The 21135-nt window shown below is 42.6% G+C and overlaps 2 protein-coding genes across 5 annotated transcripts in view; both read right to left on the bottom strand.

Annotated features, from left to right (window-relative positions):
• Nucleotides 1-206: 206 nt before the first annotated feature.
• engl (endoglin, like) lies at nt 207-13688 on the bottom strand. Its single transcript, XM_084570723.1, has 16 exons — nt 13572-13688; nt 13039-13211; nt 12660-12797; nt 12410-12584; nt 11988-12159; nt 11754-11898; nt 10367-10559; nt 10023-10192; nt 8520-8675; nt 7619-7699; nt 6496-6768; nt 5844-6323; nt 2890-3031; nt 2722-2823; nt 2448-2559; nt 207-1027 (listed from the first exon to the last, which is right to left on the bottom strand). Exons 1-15 carry the CDS (start codon nt 13639-13641, stop codon nt 2450-2452), a joined length of 2580 nt encoding a protein of 859 aa, XP_084426849.1. The 5' UTR covers nt 13642-13688; the 3' UTR covers nt 207-1027; nt 2448-2449.
• Nucleotides 13689-18379: 4691 nt separating this feature from the next.
• Nucleotides 18380-21135, bottom strand: part of pkn1b (protein kinase N1b) — a 37527-nt gene continuing 34771 nt past the window's right edge. For all 4 annotated transcript variants that reach the window (XM_084571357.1, XM_084571356.1, XM_084571359.1 and 1 more), the window contains one exon: nt 18380-19717. In XM_084571357.1, coding sequence (XP_084427483.1) covers nt 19514-19717 — 204 coding nt within the window. In that variant the 3' untranslated portion in view covers nt 18380-19513. The remainder of the gene's footprint in view (nt 19718-21135) is intronic.

Below are 21135 nucleotides of genomic sequence, written 5' to 3' on the forward strand. Positions count from 1 at the left end.
GTACAGGAAGTTTATTTTGAAATTACTTTAGTAAAATTAAATAAAAACACACGTGAATTTTCAGCAAATTTTTTATTTTTTTTTTTACAGTACTTGGAATTTAAAGCTGCACTAGTCGATATTTTTATATCCGAAATTAATTTTTTCACTGCATGTGATGTGAAAGGCGTCGCCCATAGCGACAAACCCGCCAGATAATCATCAGCCAACTGCACACTTCCCCCCTGCCGCTTTAATCTTTTCACTGCTCGTGTTTAAAATGGGTAGAGGTGCAGAAAATGGAAAATTATATTGCTCAGGCCTTATTTTACTCACTCTCACTCAGATTCATGAGGTGAAAAAGAACACTGGTGTGTCTGCGACCTGATTAAAACAAAAGACGTGTTCACAGCTTTATTACTGCTTTAAACAAATATATTAATGCATTTTTTTACAACATCATACACAGCTTATTGACATTTAACTTCACGTCTGCCATTTTCAACACGGATCATTTAATTATATTGTCGCACAGACGCAAAAACATTTCACAGACACAGATGCTGTAGATGTAGTTTTGATAGCCAGCTGATTCACAGTTACAACATGAATGACTGTAAAACACACAGAGTCTTCAATCAGGCACGCAGTAACCTCTTAGTTCATCTTTGACCTCCTATTCCGCCTCTACAGGCGATGACGACAATGATGATCGTGACGGTTTCAGTTTGAGTCATTCCAACCATGTTTAAATCCTGTTGAATCCAGATACAGGTATCTCCAAGCGACGATGAGGTGCCAGTTTCGAAATGACTCAACGGGCAAATCGATCAAAACTATCAAACAGCTGGAGTTTCGCTTTGAATCAGACTTTTTCAGAAGGCTACGATGAGTAAATGCTGCTGTGCTCACATGTTCCCAGCCTCTCGCATTTTCTGCTGCAGGGCAAACACACAAACACCAGCAGCTGTGCTCTGACAAACACACACTGAAAAGTTGTTAGAACCTCTGTCCCAGATCTCCTTTCTCAGATTTGCCAGCGGAAATCCTGAGAAAGAGATAAAAGAATAAAACTGTTCAAGGCCATGTGGCATATCAGAGCCGAAATCTGCAGGTGCTCCTCTAATGCTGGTGTGTTTTCTAGAACTGGCGGCGCTTAAAGCCACTGCAGTTTATTTTAAATGCGGAGCTTTGATGATGTGTTCACATCTCTTCCGCCCAGCTGGAGTTAGCATGTACAGTTCGGTTGCATTTAATATGAACAAAGGGCACCGCGGCAGATGCACTTCTGATTGAGTTCATTGACTATTTTTGGAATTTTGTACATTTTACAAACAGAAAGAATACGTTTTTTCAATGTGTAGAAACCCGCTACTAGTTTTAAAATGTCTGGGCTTTAAAGGGGAATTACCGTTTTTTACAACCTGGACCTTATTTCTGGCATAAAATACGTTCATTTACTCACCCATATAACTTTGGTGTCATTTGGAGTCATTCAGGAGATATTTAGATCCGCGTATATCCATATAGTGGGAGTGACTGGGGCACTGAAACGCAGCTTCTAAATAACGCATTATCTGCCGCGAAACTCATTAATTTCACCAATATTTTGTTACGATACGCTAGTGCTATTCCCCGTTTAGTCCGGAGATACCTGTTATCTATTTTCGCGGACGTGCAGCGATTTCTTGTTCATTGGCCAGTTCCTCTCACTGCCTCCGCACCCTCCTTTCAACAAGCTCCTCATCCGTATACTCTGGCTCAAAACAGTAAGGACGTCCATCATAAACAAAGTCATCATCCACAACCTCAGAATCGGAAAACTATTCAGCTATGTTGCAAAAAACTAGCAGTAGCAAATTACAGGTAAACAAGCTGACCGTCGCGGGTGTGCACGCGGCGCTCAGAGATTACATCATCCAGGTCAGAGGTTAGTAGGTCAATCTACAGATCCCCGAATATGATAACAGGTAACTCTGGACTCAATGGGAAATAGCACTAGCGTATCATAACAAAATATTGGTGAAATGAACGAGTTTCGTGGCAGATAATGAGTTATTTAGAGGCTGCGTTTCGGTGCCCCAGTCACTCCCACTATACGGATATACACGGCGCTCCACTGGATCTAAATATCTTGCAAACGACTCGAACTGACACCAAAGTTAAATGGGTGAGTAATGATCGTATTTTATGCCAGAAATAAGGTCCAGGTTGTAAAAAACGATAATTCCCCTTTAATTCCTCCAATGCCGAGCTGGAATTTACATATAGTATAAACTGCAAGAATGTGACCAGCTGCATAAAAGCCATTTAACCCGGAGCACTGAGCAACAGAAAAACTTATGACGTGTTTAGTTTATTCTGATAATACCTCTTCAAACTATTGGACCCAACTCACTGACATACAAACTGGAGAGCAGTTTCAAACGGAATTTCCCCCAAACTTCTCACCTCCACTCTGGACTCACCTCTACACTGAGCTGGATGAGTGATCAGACGGTGAAGGCGTATTCCAGATGTTGTGACCTCCGTGAGTCTGATCTGTTAAATGACCTTCTCTAAAAGACGCTGGGCGAACCCCTTCAAAATAAAACACATAGCAACGCAGTTGTTTAATATGTTTTAAATCCTGGTTGCAGTAACTTCTTAAATATGTGAAACAAATATATATTAACTCTGGATTTGTATACTTTTAATTGGTGATGCTGCTTTACCCAAGAGAGAGTAAGTTGATTTCATTACCTGTGTAATTATAAATGCACCACAAGCCTCCCATCAGACTGACACCCATCAAAAAGGCTACAAAGACGATTCCCATAATTGGTCCTGTCTGATCCACAAAGCCTAGAAACAGAGTGTGATGTAGGTTAAGCAGTAATACAGCAAAATGACCACATCAATGATACTCACTGCTGTGCTGTGGGTCTGGACCGGCCAGTGGAGCCACACTTAGCCTCTTGGTTCTTTGGCCAGCGGGAGCTTGCATTTTGGTTGCTAGCGATCTCATGGGCTGCGTGACCACCATGGGTCTGGAGAGGTTTCTGATCTCACACTGGGATGAGAACACAGGAGATTTGCTATGGTTATATTGTTACTACCATGAAATGATGTCATAATGGCGGCAGGTGAACAAGACAGTTTCAAAGCACAAATCTATAAAGTTTGTTTGTGACCTAACTGTTATTTATTGTACAAACGATCATAATTACTTGAAATCTGCCATTCATTAAATTGTAACTACTATTACTAAAATTTAGCTACAGTTACATTAAAATAATAGTTATTTTTGGGGAATGCCAAAAAGCTGCAAGTTTCTGTTATGTGAAGCTGCACGTTTCTTATCTGTGGAGCTGTATGTTTCTGATCAGTGACGCTGCATGTTTCTTATCTGTGGAGCTATATGTTTCTGATCTGTGATGCTGCATGTTTCTTATCTGTGGAGCTATACGTTTCTGATCTGTGTTGCTGCATGTTTCTTATCTGTTGAGCTATACGTTTCTTATCTGTGGAGCTGTATATTTCTTATCTGTGGAGCTACACATTTCTGATCTGTGAAGCTGCACGTTTCTTATCTGTGGAGCTATACGTTTCTGATCTGTGATGCTGCATGTTTCTTATCTGTTGAGCTATACGTTTCTGATCTGTGACGCTGCATATTTCTTATCTGTGGAGCTATACATTTCTGATCTGTGAAGCTGCACGTTTCTTATCTGTGGAGCTATACGTTTCTGATCTGTGATGCTGCATGTTTCTTATCTGTGGAGCTATACATTTCTGATCTGTGAAGCTGCACGTTTCTTATCTGTGGAGCTATACGTTTCTGATCTGTGGCGTTGTACGTTTATGATACACTATATTACCAAAAGTATTCGCTCACCCATTCAAATGATCAGAATCAGGTGTTCTAATCACTTGGCCTGGCCCCAGGTGTATAAATTCAAGCACTCAGGCATGCAGACTGTGAAACAAGACATTTGTGAAAGAATGGGCCGCTCTCAGGAGCTCAGTGAATTCCAGCGTGGAACTGTCATAGGATGCCACTTGTGCAACAAATCCAGTCGTGAAATTTCCTCGCTCCTAAATATTCCACAGTCAACTGTCAGCTCTATTATAACAAAATGGAAGCGTTTGGGAAAAACAGCAACTCAGCCACGAATTGGTAGGCCACGTAAAGTGACGGAGAGGGGTCAGCGGATGCTGAAGCGCATAGTGCAAAGAGATCGCCGACTTTCTGCACAGTCAATTGCTACAGAGCTACAAACTTCATGTGACCTTCAGATTAGCCCAAGTACAGTACGCAGAGAGCTTCATGGAATGGGTTTCCATGGCCGAGCAGCTGCAGCCAAGCCACACATCACCAAGTGCAATGCAAGGCGTCGGATGCAATGGTGTAAAGCACGCCGCCACTGGCCTCTAGAGCAGTGGAGACGCGTTCTCTGGAGTGATGAATCACGCTTTTCCATCTGGCAATCTGATGGACGAGTCTGGGTTTGGAGGTTGCCAGGAGAACGGTACATTTCAGATTGCATTGTGCCAACTGTGAAATTTGGTGGAGGAGGAATTATGGTATGGGGTTGTTTTTCAGGAGCTGGGCTTGGCCCCTTAGTTCCAGTGAAAGGAACATTGAATGCTTCAGGATACCAAAACATTTTGGACAATTCCATGCTCCCAACCTTGTGGGAACAGTTTGGAGCGGGCCCCTTCCTCTTCCAACATGACTGTGCACCAGTGCACAAAGCAAGGTCCATAAAGACGTGGATGACAGAGTCTGGTGTGGATGAACTTGACTGGCCTGCACAGAGTCCTGACCTGAACCCGATAGAACACCTTTGGGATGAATTAGAGCGGAGACTGAGAGCCAGGCCTTCTCGACCAACATCAGTGTGTGACCTCACCAATGCGCTTTTGGAAGAATGGTCAAAAATTCCTATAAACACTCTCCTCAACCTTGTGGACAGTCTTCCCAGAAGAGTTGAAGCTGTAATAGCTGCAAAAGGTGGACCGACATCATATTGAATTCTATGAGTTAGGAATGGGATGGCACTTCAGTTCATAGAATGAGTAAAGGCAGGTGAGCGAATACTTTTGGTAATATAGTGTATGTAAATGGTAAATGGCCTTGCTTTTATATACCGCTTTTCTACCTATTGGCACTCAAAGCGCTTTACAGTCTCAGATGCATTCGTTCACACTCAAGGACACTTCGGCATGTGGCACGTTCCGGGGATCGAACCGCTAACCCTCTGGTTCGTGGACAACCCGCTCTACCTACTGAGCCACAGCCGCCGGTATGTGATACCATTTGTTTCTGATCTGTGACGCTGCATGTTTCTGATCTGTGAAGCTGTACGTTTTTGGTATGTGAGGCTGTTTGTGTTTGATGTGTGAAGCTGCACGTGTCTTATCTGTGGAGCCGTATGTTTATGATCTGTGAATCTGCATGTTTCTGATGTGTGAAGCTACATGTTTCTGATCTGTGGAGCTGCATGTGTCTGATCTGTGTAACTGCATTATTCTTATTTGTGGAGCTCCTTGTTCCTGATCTGTGGAACTGCATCTTGAGACAGTTTCAATTGTTATTGGTGTATGCAGGTATAACTTAGCTGAATTGTTTGTTTCAAGGCCAACCACATATTTGCTAACAAGCTAGGCTAAGCTAACTGATGTCGTGCTGTAGCTTTAATAATTAGCATTCATACGTCAGAATGATATCAGTCCTCTCATCTAACTTAGAAACCTAGAAAGGCAATAATCCCCAAATGTTAAAATTCTGCTACTCTAAGGTACTAAAATCAACGAGATACTTTATTCTGCATTTTGTTTTGTTTTATGAAATGCAGTTGGTGTTTTGTTTGTTTCTTTACCTGATTTCTCTGCGATTTGGATAATAATGGAGGGATATGTAGCCCATCCTGACAGTCATTCTTTATGGGTTCCTTCATGGCTTCCCCTCCTGACGAGTCAGAGTCACACAGGCGAAGGCTGCAGTGGAGGAACTGCATGGAGTCATTATAAATGGGCCGCAGGATGAAACTAAATCTTATGGACTGTATCTCCTCCTCATCTCCCAGACTCGTGGTCCTCTTGTCCATCCTTGATTCTTTCCCTTTCCTGTCAATTTTGTCATAGATTCTGTCTTTTTCCAGTCCATCTTTCTCTTCTTTGTCTTCCTGATCGTCTCCGTCCTCTTCAACTTTTGTTGTCGCGCTGAGGGACAGTGAGCGGTCTGAGGAACAGCCATCGCTTATCAGTGTCCAGAAAGGAGATTTTTTAGGGTCTGACACAGGAGAGACTATACATGACTTCACTTGAATGACACCTGCGTTTGGTGCTTTGGCTGAAATCTGAAGTAGGACAGACATTTAAACAGGGAAGAAGAACACGGTGTAATGTAACGATGCATCGTGACTTTCATTCGTCTATATACTGTATGTGTAACAATTTAAACCAATGAATCTATGAAGTTTTGGCTGTAAATAAGTTGTCACTCACAGGAAAAAAGACACAAGCACAAACCTCAACATAGACACGTTGATCAGCAGTGATGACACAGGGGCCAACCTTTGACTGCTCATAGCGTTCACTGACAAAAAGCTTCAAAAGTAGAACAGGCCCAGATCTGTGCCTTAGTACTGGGAGATGGCTCAGTCTCGAATCGGACTCTGGACCCTCAGGTACCCAGGGGACCAGTCCCATCTGAGGAGTGTTGACATCATCATCATCAGCATCATCATCAATAGCAGCAGCAGCAGGGTTGAGAGGACTGTGGCTGGAAGCCAAGCAGCTAAACTGAGAGAACAAAACAAAACAGACGTCACCTGGTGTCTGGGCAAAGTGGCTCAAAGACTACAGCAAACAGTTTGGCACATAAGTTATTTATCTGCGTGAAAGGAAATAAGTGTTCCTGGAAAAGGGAACAGCTACTATTAGCTGGGAGGCTAAGAAGCTAGGAAGCTAGGAAGCGCTACAAACCATCTTACAGAGCTGGTCTCTCCTGAAACATACTCATCAGTTCAGTTTATTGATGCTAGATGAACTTGTCAGTGTGAAAACATTTGTGGATTTGTGTGTTCAAATGAGATGAAGATGAAAAGCGGGGGCCATCTGCTTGTCCTCCAGTCAGAGTGATCTCTCTCACTGATTCGTACAGTCGGCAACTGAAGAAGCCGGTGACAGCGGTCTGACTCGTGCCAACAGGCCACAGCGGCAAAAGACTAAAAATATTATATTTGTCCCTAATGTGACTCCCAACCATCCCTTAGTTACACTGCTATAGGTGTAGGCTGCTGGGGGGCCCTTGATGCACAGAACACCTGTCTTAACTATAATTTGTACTCTTGTTTGTATCATGATTATATTCTACATGTACACTTTAGTCAGATGTATATACATAAGACAGATGCATGTGTCATCTTGTTCCTCTTCTCCTCTCTTCTCTGTCTTTTCCTGTCTCTACACAGCCGGCCTCTAGCAGATGGGTCTCCCCAGACTTCCTGTTAAAAGACAGGTTTGTCCATGCCATCGTAGCCTTTGCTCTGGGTGATTCAGACTTTGGGTTCTGTGAAGCTTCATGGGACAATTCTTATTGTTATTGGGGCTATATAGATAAAATTGAACAGAATTGAATCGAATATCTCACATGTATGGCGAGTGGACTTTTGGACTTCCCAGTCTCATTGAGTGCCAGAATTGTCTGAGGCTTGTCCCGCCATAGTAACACCTGTCCAGAGAGAAAGAAGGAAACAGAACGACAATCTGAATTAAATATTAACATAGCACAAAGTAAGCAGAATAAACTACAAATAGCCAACACAACATAACGGGTTGAAAACGTTTGGTAATACATATTCTACTGTGGCGTTTTAGGTCCACTACTGTTTTCTAGTAACAAGCTTTCTTTAGGCAACATAATTCCCAACACAGATGGAGATAAGAGAATCTTGTTCTCTGTGTTGGATGTCAGTATTGTATTGCTGGAAATCCTACACACTGAACCTTTAACCATTATGCACGTGTGTATATATGATTTGCTTTTTGAACACTTTTTGCTATTTTTCCACATTATAGACTTAATAGTATAGACACATTTTCTGTTCAGTGTTCCAGCACATCCACCTTGTACCTCCTGTTGTTTGCCTCTACCGTCACCTTTACTTCCAATTTCCTCCCTCTGAACTGAGATCGTCTCCGATTTAATTTGCCAAAGATCCATTTTTAGGCTTTAACTCAGCAATGCTCTGGTCACGATGACCTGGGTCACGCCTCTCGCTGGGACAACTACCACTTACAACATTTTCAAATGTTCATTACGCGCCACATGTTGTTGTTTTACCCACAGCAAACAGACCTTGACCCTAGTTTCAGTTTAGAAATCTTTTCTTCTGCACTTTAAACCCACTTCTCCAGATTTTCTCTGTTTATATTGCTTAGAGTCCCATCCACAACAACTATGAACAATGGAAATTCATATGGTGTAAAATGAGCAATATGTTGGATTTAAGACACAAAGAACAAACTTGAGAAAATATTTCTTATCTCACCATGTTTTTGTATTGCACCCCTCTGGGCTCTCCCAGTAGCAGGCCCTCTGTCCCACAGGAAATGACTGGGAACACCAACAGGAAATGGCTCTCATTAGACTGAGCCTGGCACGTCAGGTCTCGCAGGGTCACGGCAGCCACTGGGACAGACAAGCTCTGAAAGGGGGAGAACTCATGTGAGGCCATGTCACTTAAAAAACAAACTCTCACTTGGTCAAAGCACTGACAATGACTCATTTAAAAGCTAACAAAGATCAGATACGATGGGATACTTCTCAAAACAGTCAGCACATGTCTGAAAACGGCAGATGAAACAAACATTTCTGAAAATACAGTTGTATTTACTTCCACCACAACAGATAAAAAAAGATGCCTTTGTACGACACTATAGTCATTTTGTTGTGAACAACTTCAACTCCATAACGCTCAGATGACATAGATGACTAATTCCCCTTTACTCTTGTGTCCTGCATTTCCTTCATTAAGTTTCCTGGTAGCTTGCTAAATTGTGAGTGTTAGCTTACTAAACTGTGAGTGTTAGCTTGCTGAACTGTGAGTGTTAGCTTGCTGAACTGTGAGTGTTAGCTTACTAAACTGTGAGTGTTAGCTTACTGAACTGTGAGTGTTAGCTTAGCTTGCTGAACTGTGGGTGTTAGCTTACTAAACTGTGAGTGTTAGCTTACTAAACTGTGAGTGTTAGCTTATTAAACTATTAACTTATTGGCTTTGAGATGGCAACAGTTGCCTAGCAGCTGTGTTTTCATGCCTTATGGCTGATGTCACTACTTGAACGCCAAACATTTTGTTTACTTGACTTCATGTCATAAAAAGTAGCTTGTAGACTAAGCTCTGTTTGTAGTTAGCACTGTCACCATGTTATTGGAGCTACGTTGTCAGTTAAACAGCTAGCGCAATGTTGACTGTCTTTCAGTTTTACTTCATGTAAAAGAAAACATATAATTGTTTGTTCACCCTACAAGCGACAAAAGCTACTCGTTCAGCACTTGGTGACGTCATCAACGGGGGAACACGCATTTGTAAATAACATGACAACGGGTGAAGCAAACACACATGATTGGTTGATGCATAACAGCGTCAGAGAAGCAACTAAAAAAAGGTGAAGTCAGTTTCGCTGACATACCGCTGGCTTCTACTGATAATTTGTTGTACCTTGTCACTCTCTCACTGCTAGCTTGAGGGTAGCATGACTGTTAAATGTTACACCATGCTAGCAGACAAGATGCTAACATTATGTCCGTGTTGTTTAGTGTTGTGTAGTCTTTTGTTTGTTTGTTTTTAATGAAATCAGCACCCTACTGTAAGAAATATTGATGATATTGAGCCAAAACTGTAAAAGTACAGTGAGCTGAACAAATGCTCCTCAGCAAGAGCACACAGCTTTAATTGCTAGCTGACATTGCTAACTGTAATAAGGTAGGTACTTCACGTCTTTGTTTATGATGTGTTTAACTTTATCACTGTTGTTACTAAGGAATAAAAAACCTGCAGGATGCGTCGGTCGACTGTCACACTGAGGAGTCCGTCCTCACACTTCACACTGAAACTATCACGTCCTCCTCTGGCTCTGCCTCCGCTATTCAGCCACTGCCTCAGTCTGCGCTCCTCCTCCCAGGGAGGCCTCGCAGCCAGAGGATTCAACACAACGACCTCATCTGTGGTACAGACACAAAGACAGCCATTAAAGGACATTTAATACACTATAAAACCCTTCATTCAACATGGAAATATTCCACTCAGTCTTACAAGGCACACAGGAGACAGTAAAAAAAACAAAGTTCACCTCCCTCACACTGTGATGGAAATGAGAAACAAAAAGGAGTCCTGACCTGTCCCGCCCTCAGCCAGGTGGATCACGAAACGATTGGCCAGGTCAGCCTCTGTGTATGAGGTCACCTTAGTGTAGCCGATCTCCCTGACCCAGACTAGAAGGTCGGATATGGTGGACAGGTCAGAGCTAAGAGTGCTGGTCAGGGTTAGGTCAGGTTCGGGTGGGTAAGGTGGAGACACACTGTTAGAGGACTGTGGAGAGAGACAAAACACAGGTAACCACAGTTTAGTTAATACAAGGTCTGTTTATGGCTGGATTAACCTGTTTGGAGACGCCAAGGGGAAGTATAAGCTGCTGAACCCCTCATTACGTAGTTGTCGTGGTATTGATTTTTGGACTTTCTGTTTTTCCTTGTTTCCTATTTTACTTTGAAATGGTCCCTTGGTCTTTCGGTTATTTGTATTTCCTGTCTCGGTCTGGCTTCTCCTCTCTAATGTCTTTCTCCCTCATTAGTTTATATTACACTATACAGTTGTCATGAATGGATAAAATTAAGCTGTAAACATGTTTCTATTCTAAAGTTGGGCATTTCAACATGGAGGTCTATTTTCATCTTCTGTGTCCTGCTACTTCCTTTTGTCCTCCGTCAGTTTGTCTGTTCACTTACTCTGGATTACTTGATGTTTTCCTGCAATTTTCTCTCGCAAGGGATGTCATGCAATTTTGGTAAAGCACTGTGTCAATTTTGTCGTGGCCTGTGTTCCTTCATTCATCCACTCAAGCTTCTTTGTGTGCATTCTATATTTGGGTCCTACGCATAGACAGTAAAAGAAATGGATGACGTGTCTCTACTTCCTCCCATTGGGAAAAGTGACTACTTTTCATTAAAGAGGTGGAGCTTATGACCTATAGTGCAGTCAGCTACCGGGGGGGGGGGGGGGGGGGAGCTCCAGATGCTTTAGTTTCACTTTGGGGAGTTGTCATGGCATGCGCTTTTTTACAGTCTATGGTCCGACCTTCCTTCCTAAACATTTTGAAGCGTAATGTGTCTTAATAAGCGAGTTGATCCTCATGTTAAAATGTCGAACTTTACAACAGAATAAACATGTTTACAGCCTGGTGCATAAACAGTTTTGAGCTCTATAGCTCATTGCTTCACCTCTTTGACGATTTTTGGATTAACCAGGAGTTAGGTGAAGTCACTTCAAAGATGGCGACGGCCAAAGCCACCACTCTGAACTTCATAACTGCTCTAACGGGTGATGTTAGGTTGGGGCTGTCCATCTTTTTATACAGTTAATGTACAGACCAATACATTATAGCAGACTATAGTTTTGTAGGTAACGCTTTTACCATCTGGGATATTTGTTGTATCTTTCCAAAACTGGTTAGATAATCACTTTTTGAACCGGTATCTGGAAATAGGAAGCGGTTGAGTCCCTTACGTGAACAGAGATGTGACCCCGGACGCCATGAGCAGCAATGGCCCAGTTGACCGGCACCGAGCTGCTGAGAATCAGTACGACCTTCCGCACTTTTGAACTGGCCACCGGCGGCACAAGAGAAACAATCACCTCCACCTGCAGAGAGCTGAAGGAGGCAGAGAGAGGAAATAAAGTTCAACATGGCCGTGCAAACACATGGTTATTGACAGTCTTTCCAAGACTGTATGTCCTCACCCGCAGAGTCCTGAGCCTGCTGAATGGAGCTTTATCACATGGACCTCGGGGCTGGTCCCAACCGCAGACGCGTGGGCGCAGCCCTGCACTTCCTGGGGCTGGAGATCAGAGGTCATGTAGTTGTGAGAGAGGAACATGGATTGCAGCTGGCACACAGCCGGCAGGGTTGGATCTGTAAATATGGAGACAAAGCAAGAGATGTTTTTAGTTTCACAATGTCTTTCTCAACAGTCCCTCTGACCTCAGTTATATCTGGTGGTAAAAGACTGATGAGATAATATGACATACAGAATGCCAAGTTCCCACAGTTCAAAAAGGATGCATATTTTTAAATTTTAATTTGGTTTCGTGGATGAATTTCAAGCTTTTACATACAAATCTTCCCTCAGACATGATTTCTCATTGTTTCCTTTGAGGCTCACCCTCTCCCACACGGATGTAGACTCGATTGCCGTGGGTCGCGTGTGTCAGAGAGGACAGGTTGCTGTGGTGTTTCAGGGCCCAGCGGTGCAGCGCTCGGGGGTGAAAAGGCAACGAACTCACTGGCTGAACATGCAAATTCAGAGTGTGGGACTGTACGCTGGAGTTTGGGGACACCTAGGAGATGAAGGCACTCGGTCAAGCGAGAGTCGATAGTGACACCGCGCACTCTTCTGCATTCCCCCGATTTACCTGCACCAGCACTGGCAGGTTGGGCGGCAGCCGCTCGGCCTCCAGGCACCAGGTGACGGGAAGTTTGGAGCTGAGCAGCAGGTGGAGGGCTCTGAGAGGGGAAGGGGACAGGGACAGAGGCTTCAGCAGCACCGTCACCTGAAGTCGGGAGAGAAAAGGTGAGCGATGTGGTAAATCATGTACAACAGAACAGAGGATGTATTTAGGAAATTCTTATCAAAGTTAAATATATAGTTCATGAAATAAATATTAATACAACCGAAATTATTGCAGTTGATAGCGAGCCCGAAAGTCAGCCAATGTTCAGACTCTGACTCAGACTCTGAGTCTTAAAAAGTCTGGGGTTTTTCTTCATTTTTGCAAAGTGAATTAGCATTGCCTTATTTTCGGGGCTGTTTGTCACTCTTCCCAGTGCGATGATATGAGTTTCTTTGTTCCCACGTTGTCGAGCAGCACAGCCCGGGCCGGCCTCGAACCTTTCCAGCAGACCCTGGACAGGGTGTCGCGACCCGACTGGACCTACCACTGAGCAACGCTCCTCTGCCGTCTGAGCTGAGAAGGAGCAACAGATGCACGGCTAAGAAGCGTGATGAAAAATTAAACCTGAAATATATCAGGGATTAATAACTGTCCTATCTCTTGAGCCTCTGCTTCATCATTGCAGACTTTGCTAAGCCTCATGACTTCCCCTCATGCTTTCTGCCTTCTTCCACTGTATCTATGTGTGGGTGACACAATAGTCAGAAAAAGCCTGAGGGGAACTGGAACACGTCCCAGAGAAAACTATGTTCAGTTTCATTCTGACACTGGGCAATGAAATATCAAATCTGATTATCTCTGCAACAGATCCGCTGTTGTTCTTGGTCAAAACATAAGTGGAAGTCATGTCCAGCTGGGTCTTCTTGGTCTTACCTGCCGGTTTCTCCCAGAGCAAAAAGAGACAGCAAACGGCCCATCCAACGCCTGACAGTGAAGGCATCATGATACATTCACTGCTGGACTGACCTAATGTTGTGGCACGCCTTACAACATCCTAGAAACACGATCATATATGTTAATAATCAATAATCAAGCCTCTCTGATGTCTCTCGCAGTTTTCCTATGTGATATATGACCATAAATGGAAACTACTTCCTGCTATTTAATTAAGAAAAAGACGTTCAATCAACCTGACTTGTTGATATGGAAGACTGGGGAATGCCAACTTCATATTGATATTAATTTAAAGTTTATTGGACGGAAAGAATATATAATATTAAAATTGAGGAAGCTCAAATATGAGACAGATTAAATGTCTGTTTCTTGATCATATGGAACTTTAAAAAGGCTGCACTGGTATGTCATAATTTTGACATCGGTGCGGTTCAGGTTTTTTTTTTATTTATTTTTTATTCTCAGGCAAAAATGAGCTTCCATACACTTTCAAAATAAGCTGATAACAGGTCAAAATGATAAGATGGCATAGTGAAGCTAATTTTGAGACACTTGCCTTTGATTTACTTTGAATATTTTTTAAATAATGTATCTTATTTAATTTTTTTTTTAGGTATAAATACACTTTTATCATAAGAACATTATACGTAGGTCAACACAATAAGATAGGTTAGTATAAATTAGACTTAAACCTGACTTTAATTTACATATTTTTCTATTTTTTTTAAATAATTGCTGGATTTGTTGTTTATTATTTATTTATTTAAGGCATAAATGAGTTTCCCTACTTCCATATTTTTCCATATACTAATAAGACCAACATAGACCAACATATTATTATATAAATGACATAAAGCACCTGAAACAATCAAGAAGTATTGCAACACACATACAGACACTAAACACATTGTACAGTAAGATGCATACCATAAACATACTGTGATTTTCCTGTTAGAAATATATGTTTTATTGTTCTTATAACGTTGATATTGTAAACGCTGGGTTATTCTGACACAGAGAGCATGTCAGCTGTTTCCTTAAAGTCTATATTTGTCGTGTCTAAAGTGAAGATCTGGATTCCTGAAACCCCTTTTCCCTCTTCAGAAACTTTTCTGGAGCCAACACGAGAACAAAAAGTGGGACTCACCTGCGGCGCTGCGCTCAGGGCCAGGCGGACTGCTGATCCAGCTGTTGCTCCACTGTGAGGGCTGTGCTCACCACTCTACACACGCCCCCCTCGTTTCATAAACACACAGCACACGCAGTCACACACACCCTCCACATATTGAACCAGGCAAAATGCTCAGCTCTCAGCTGCGCGTCGGCTCAGGCGTTCTTTTTTTATCCGACTGAGGTGCGAGCTGGGAGAAATATTTCTCGGGGGAAATTCATTTTACGCACCGAGTGGACGCGCCGAAGGAGGGAAGCGGCTGCAGGGACATAAATAAGGGGGCGATGGGAGGGACTGCGGGATGGTGTGACATAGTGGAGAGAGAGACGGCGAGGAGAGGAATAAAAGGCTTTGGAAACTTCTCCAAACGTAGATGGCAACAGGAAGGAGGTCTGGAGGCAGAGAAGGAGGGGAGAGGAGGGGAGGAGGAAGAGGAGGGTGGACCTCGGGAGTTTGACTGGCAGGTGAAAAGTAAGGGAGATGTAAGGAGGGGAGTGAAGAGGAACATCACACACATGGATCTGATGTCTCTGCCTTTGAGTGCAGATGTGATTTTTCCCAGTTTAAAGCAAAATGTGTCAGAGATGTTGCTTTGGCCAGTATGCACTACACAGGAAACGTAAATAAAGCTTTATTTTCTTTATTTTCTGCGATAAGATTTGGTTTCACAAAGGCAGACTCAGTTAGCTTTCTTTGTTTCATCCACTTAAATCTATTTTTATCAGATTGGACGAAGAATGTTTTCAAATCTTGCCAATCAAAAACCTTTTAAAGGGACAAAACAGTGATTTTAAACCTGCTACAACTTGTGTTTCTGTTCCGCTTGGGACTATAGCGGAAAAAACTAACATGAATCTTGTACTGCAAATGTCTTGGAAAACAGTAGCACATATAAAACAACTTCAGCATTTATTTGGAGTAAAGGATATTTGCTTACTGCTTACTCTTCTTTCAGCTCCATTTTTGGTCTCCACCGACTCCTGAGAGAAATATCTGCCTGTTTAACCGCTAAAGGCTTCTCTAAGTTCACCATCGAATTACTAACTGTGCTGTCTAGAGCAGGAAAGGCAGTGCACAGTGAATACTAATAGCATTTTCTTTGAAAACAGATTATCTAAAGTATTTTTCTTAAGGACCCTGCACTGATTTTAACCCCTGCAACTTGTGTTTTTATTTGGGAGCAGTGGAAATGTCTTAGTGAACAGTAGCTTATATAAAAATGGAGTACACTTTAGCATTCATTTGAAGTGCTGACTCTACTTTTAACTCCATTTTTGGTCTCCACCAACTCCTGAGTGAAGTTTCTATGACCCTTAACCGCTAAATGCTGCTGTTGGTGGCAGTGGAAAAAAGTTTAGAACATTTTAATAATGCAAACTCAATAGACAACAATTATTTACTTAATCACTGAGAACAAAAATTATCACTGCTTTGTAGTTGGGCTTCTGGACAGAATTTAAGTGCTCGTTCTTCTTTAAGCTCCATGTTTGGCCTCCGTCAAATCCAGAGGAAAACATCTGTCCCTTTAGCCGCTGAATTCCCCTTTAAGTTTACCAACTTGTTGCTAACTGTGAGCTTTTAAGGCTTTATCTCTGGAAAAAAAAAAGTCTGTTTTGTCTAAAAGTTGTGAGTTGGACTGCTCAGAAAAGCTGAATGTTCTTCACCACAAGCTGTTAATGTTATTATAGTTGTCGAGCTTTCAGAGTGCACATTTTTAACAAGCAAGCAAGGTTTTGAAAGATACAGGCAACAGGGGTAACAGATGTTTTCAACCTGCATTATATGAATCATGGGATACAGCGTACTCTCATTAGGGACTAAAAGTCTGGTTTCATGCAGGTTTCATTGTTGTTTTCCTCCCACCTTATAGAGATACATTTGACCGTAAACCTTGACGCATGCGGAGTTTAATTAATTATTTGTTCAAATTAAAGCATCCACAGTCAGTTAGAACTGACCAAAACTAATCAGCCATTATGTGACCGTGTTATCGAAATTACTGCACTAGACAGAGTTCAGGAGTAATCTGTATAATTATCCAAATGGAACAAAATCATGACAGCAAAATTACACCAGAGTTCTGTTTTTGCAGTTTTTTTTTTTACTGAATTAAACGTCCACTTACTTGCTTTTTCTGGCTATTTTACGTGCTTCACTCTTTGCCAGTCTGCATTTCTTCCAGTTTCATCCTCACTAATTATTTCAAGAATGTCTTTAATGATGTCCATTTTCAGGACGCCATTATTGATAACAGCTGGGTTCCTCGGCAGTGCAGACATTTTTAGCCCTCATTTTCTCTTTCGCTCGTTTGTTTCCATCCACAAAATCCCATCTGGGCTTTGGTGGAGTTCGGAGAACTGATGTAGACTTAAATTGTTCTGTTGTCAGCGTGACCCCGAACCCAAAGTTACGTGTACATCAGTCCGCTGCTCCGTGTATGCATTCAAAGAAGACAAAGAACCTAAGGAACATGCTTTTACATATTTAACACTTAGTTCAGAACATCTGTCTCCACAATATTTCACACTCTATTAGTAGAGGAGGGAATAATCAGAGGCCTCATAATAGTTAACTCTTCAAATTTTTAAACAGCGATGTTTATTGTGAAACCACAAGTTAGTTTCTAAAGGTAAACTTAACTAATAAGATAAATCTCTTTAACTGTGTGGCAGGGACCAACCAACACTGTCATAAAACCTGTCGTGAATGTTGCATGAAGCTGACAAACTGAACTGTTTGTATGCAGTCCAAGTGAACTGGGTCCAATCAATGCAACAGCACCATCTAGTGGACAGAAGATGCAATAGATTTTCAATAGAAGCCACACCACACTAAAACTGATTCCCATCACTTATCGCTGTGTGACGCACTACAAATCAAAGTTGAGCTGGCTTCAACCTTACTCAGATCCCCGATGACACAATGAGGCGACGACCAATCAAATGCATGTGACTGGTCGTCGCCTCATTGTGTCACTGTCTCGTTGTCCAGTCAACGAGCACTTGAGCAAGACAGTTTTTGGGCGTCGTCATTCGTTTAAAAGTAAACTCAAGAAACAATATTGGGCTGACATGTCACCACGCCACTGGAGCGCTGGAAAGAAGTTTAAATCAGCTAAACTTTGATAGGTTGTGGGTCACAGCCATAGACTGTACGTAAAGATGGATGACACGTTTCCACTTCCTCCCCCTAGGCCAAAATGAGGCCTAAAATTCAGGGATACGGACTGTGCCATCTTGTGCCAATATAACCCCTTAAACTTTTGACGTAGTCTGGCTGTTAGGACACTGTTGGTCTTTGCTTCTAGTTGTTCTGCTACATTTTAAAAAAACAAAATAAAAAAATGCAACAATCCTTCAGCTCATAGGTTGATTACTTTACTGCAGAGCCACTCATTTTGTCGGTTTGAAACAGAGCGTTAAATTTAAGTAAAGTTAGAAGTTACGACAAAAAATCTGAGAGCAGCCATCTTGAAAAATTTGCATTTGAACGTGAAACAATGTAAAATGACAGAAACCTGTTTTAGGAGCTATACTGCAGTCAGCCACCAGGGGGAGCTTTATACACTCTGGCTTCACTTTTGAGGAGCGGTCCTCCATCTTTATCTACAGTCTACATCCATGCTCATCACGAAGCAACAAGTGTCAGGCGCCAGTTTTTCGCTTAATTTCTTTGACAACCTTTGACAATTAATTGTAGCTTGTTACCATCAAATATGGTCTAAATATTTAAAGGTGTTTAATGATGAACAAAAGCATTTGACAAATTTAGGCCTTACGATGGAGCTTTGTGGAAGAAGACAAAGTCTATTTTTGTCATAGGAAAGATTGATAGGATGCTAGTTTAATATGTGTGCGCAAACGAGAATAAAAAAGATCAATGCCTTTATGTTGGGTTCACATCTTTACTGAGTCACAGTTTCACCAGCAAATGACAGAGGAGGAAACAGAGAAAAAAAACCCGAAATCACAAAACATGTAAAAGCTTTTTGTCACAGAAAAACAATTGTAGTTAAAACTCTGTGTTGTACCGAAAGGCAGTGGAAAGAAAAGATGATGAGGAGGTGTCCTATGACGGAGCAAAGACGCACAAACAAACATCAGCTGACTCACCAGCTCTCTGTTAAAATCCTCTGCCTTTCTTTGGCATAATCTTCAACAGGCGGCAGCTCTGACCAGACGTTTCTCTTTCCTCTGGCTCCCCCGAGTGGTAACGTAGAGGTTGGTGCATGATTGTGGCCGGTAACATTCAATACGGAGGCAGGGACACAGCTAAACACACACTTAGCAGCAACGAACAGCAGAGATAAAGGGAGCAAATGCAGGGAGAAAGAGAGACAAACTGCTTCCTGTCACAATAATCACGTTTCACGGTTCGCCTCTGTGATTTTCAGGCTCTCTGATCATTTAAAAAAAAAACAGCAGGATGCATCATCTCATCTTCCATTTTGTACATAATCTGGATTATCATCTGTTATCATCTTATCGTCTACCCCCCCTCCTCTAAAAGCCACTCCAGATAGTCTGTCGGTCAGCAGATCTGCGCAACATCAGCTTCCACTGATCCGCACGCTCAGCCCAGCTGGTACTTCATCCCATCGCAAACACACAAAGAAAGAGGACAGAGTTAAGAGTGATCCTCTCGTCACCGCCGAGTGCATTTACAGCACAGAAGAGTCAGCCTTTCACTTCTCTCTTATCAGAGTCTGTGGCCGGCAGTAGGCAGCTAGCAAACCCCTTCGACCTCGACCCTAGCAAAGGTCAGAGACGTAGTCAAAATCCTCGAAGTGTTTCTGCTCCTTGCGGGAGAGGGTGCGGCGCTCGCGGGGCGGCGTGAGTGTGGGAGCCTCGGTGGTGAACTCCGCGTCGAAGTTGCTCACGTCCTCTTTTCCTCTGATGCTTGGGACAAACGGGGGCGGGACTTTTCTCTGAAGAAGTGCCTCCCAGTCCATACCCTGAATGAGGGGTTAGTTGTAAGATTAGGTTTCTCTGTCATGAGCCACATTTTCATTTAGATAAAGTTTTGAAATGTTGCAAAAAAATAATCTAGGAATGAGCTCTGATTCGACTGAAGATGAACGAACGCTCTAAACTAGAGCTTTTTTAGAGAGCGATTTTGAAGCTCAACGTGGCGGCTCTGGCTGCCGCCATCTTGGCTGTACCTGACTCTAACTCTCGGCTAATTCAAACAAACGGTCAAAGCTGTGGCGCGTGAGTGGAGCTGAGGTAGACAACTACCAACCTGTAAGGACACCCACCTGCTGCTGCCACGGCATTGTTTATGCTCAATTTTAAGCCCTGACATAATTAAAACAGGTAAGTTATACGTACAGTTGTCTTGAATGGAGAAATTGGCTTCAGACACCAAAACGTTTTTTTGTACCAGGCTAAAAACATGTTTATTTGTGCTGTAAAGTTGGATGTTTTAAAGGGGAATTACCGTTTTTTACAACCTGGACCTTATTTCTGGCATAAAATATGATCGTTTACCTACCCATATAACTTTGGTGTCATTTGGAGTCGTTTGGAAGATATTTGCATCCACGTATATCCATATAGTGGGAGTGACTGGGGCACCGAAACGCAGCCTCTAAATAACACATTATCTGCCGCGAAACTCGTTCATTTCACCAATATTTTGTTTTGATACGCTAGTGCTATTCCCCGTTGAATTCGGAGTTACCTGTTATCATCATCCGGGGTCTGTAGACTGACCTACTAACCTCTGACCTGGATGATGTCATCTCTGAGCGCCGCATGCACCCGCGATGGTCGGCTTGTTTACCTATTTGCTGCTGCTAGTTTTTTGCAACGTGGCTGAATATTTTTCCGATTCTGAGGTTGTGGATGACGACTTTGTTTATGATCGACGTTCTTACCGCTTTGAGCCAGAGTATATGGATGAGGAGCTTGTTGAAAGGAGGATGCGGAGGCAGAGAGAGGAACAGCTGGACAAAGAACAACAAACCGCTGCACATCCGTGAATAGATAACAGGTAACTCTGGATTCAACGGGGAATAGCACTAGCATATCATAACAAAATATTGGTGAAATGAACGAGTTTGGCGGCAGGTAATGCGTTATTTAGAGGCTGCGTTTCGGTGCCCCAGTCACTCCTACTACATGGATATCTAAATATCGTCTGAACGACTCCAAATGACACCAAAGTTATATGGGTGAGTAAACGATCGTATTTTATGCCAGAAATAAGGTCCAGGTTGTAATAAACGGTAATTCCCCTTTGAGGTGGACGTCTGTGGGGACTGACTCACTTTTGGTGTCAGCATCTAGTGGTCATTTGAGGAAGTGCAATTGCAGATAGTGGCCACATTAGTTAAATTGCGCATGAAGTAGAGGTCGCAAACCAGAAACA

The sequence above is a fragment of the Chelon labrosus genome (assembly GCF_963514085.1).
Source record: "Chelon labrosus genome assembly, chromosome: 21".
Lineage (NCBI taxonomy): Eukaryota > Metazoa > Chordata > Actinopteri > Mugiliformes > Mugilidae > Chelon > Chelon labrosus.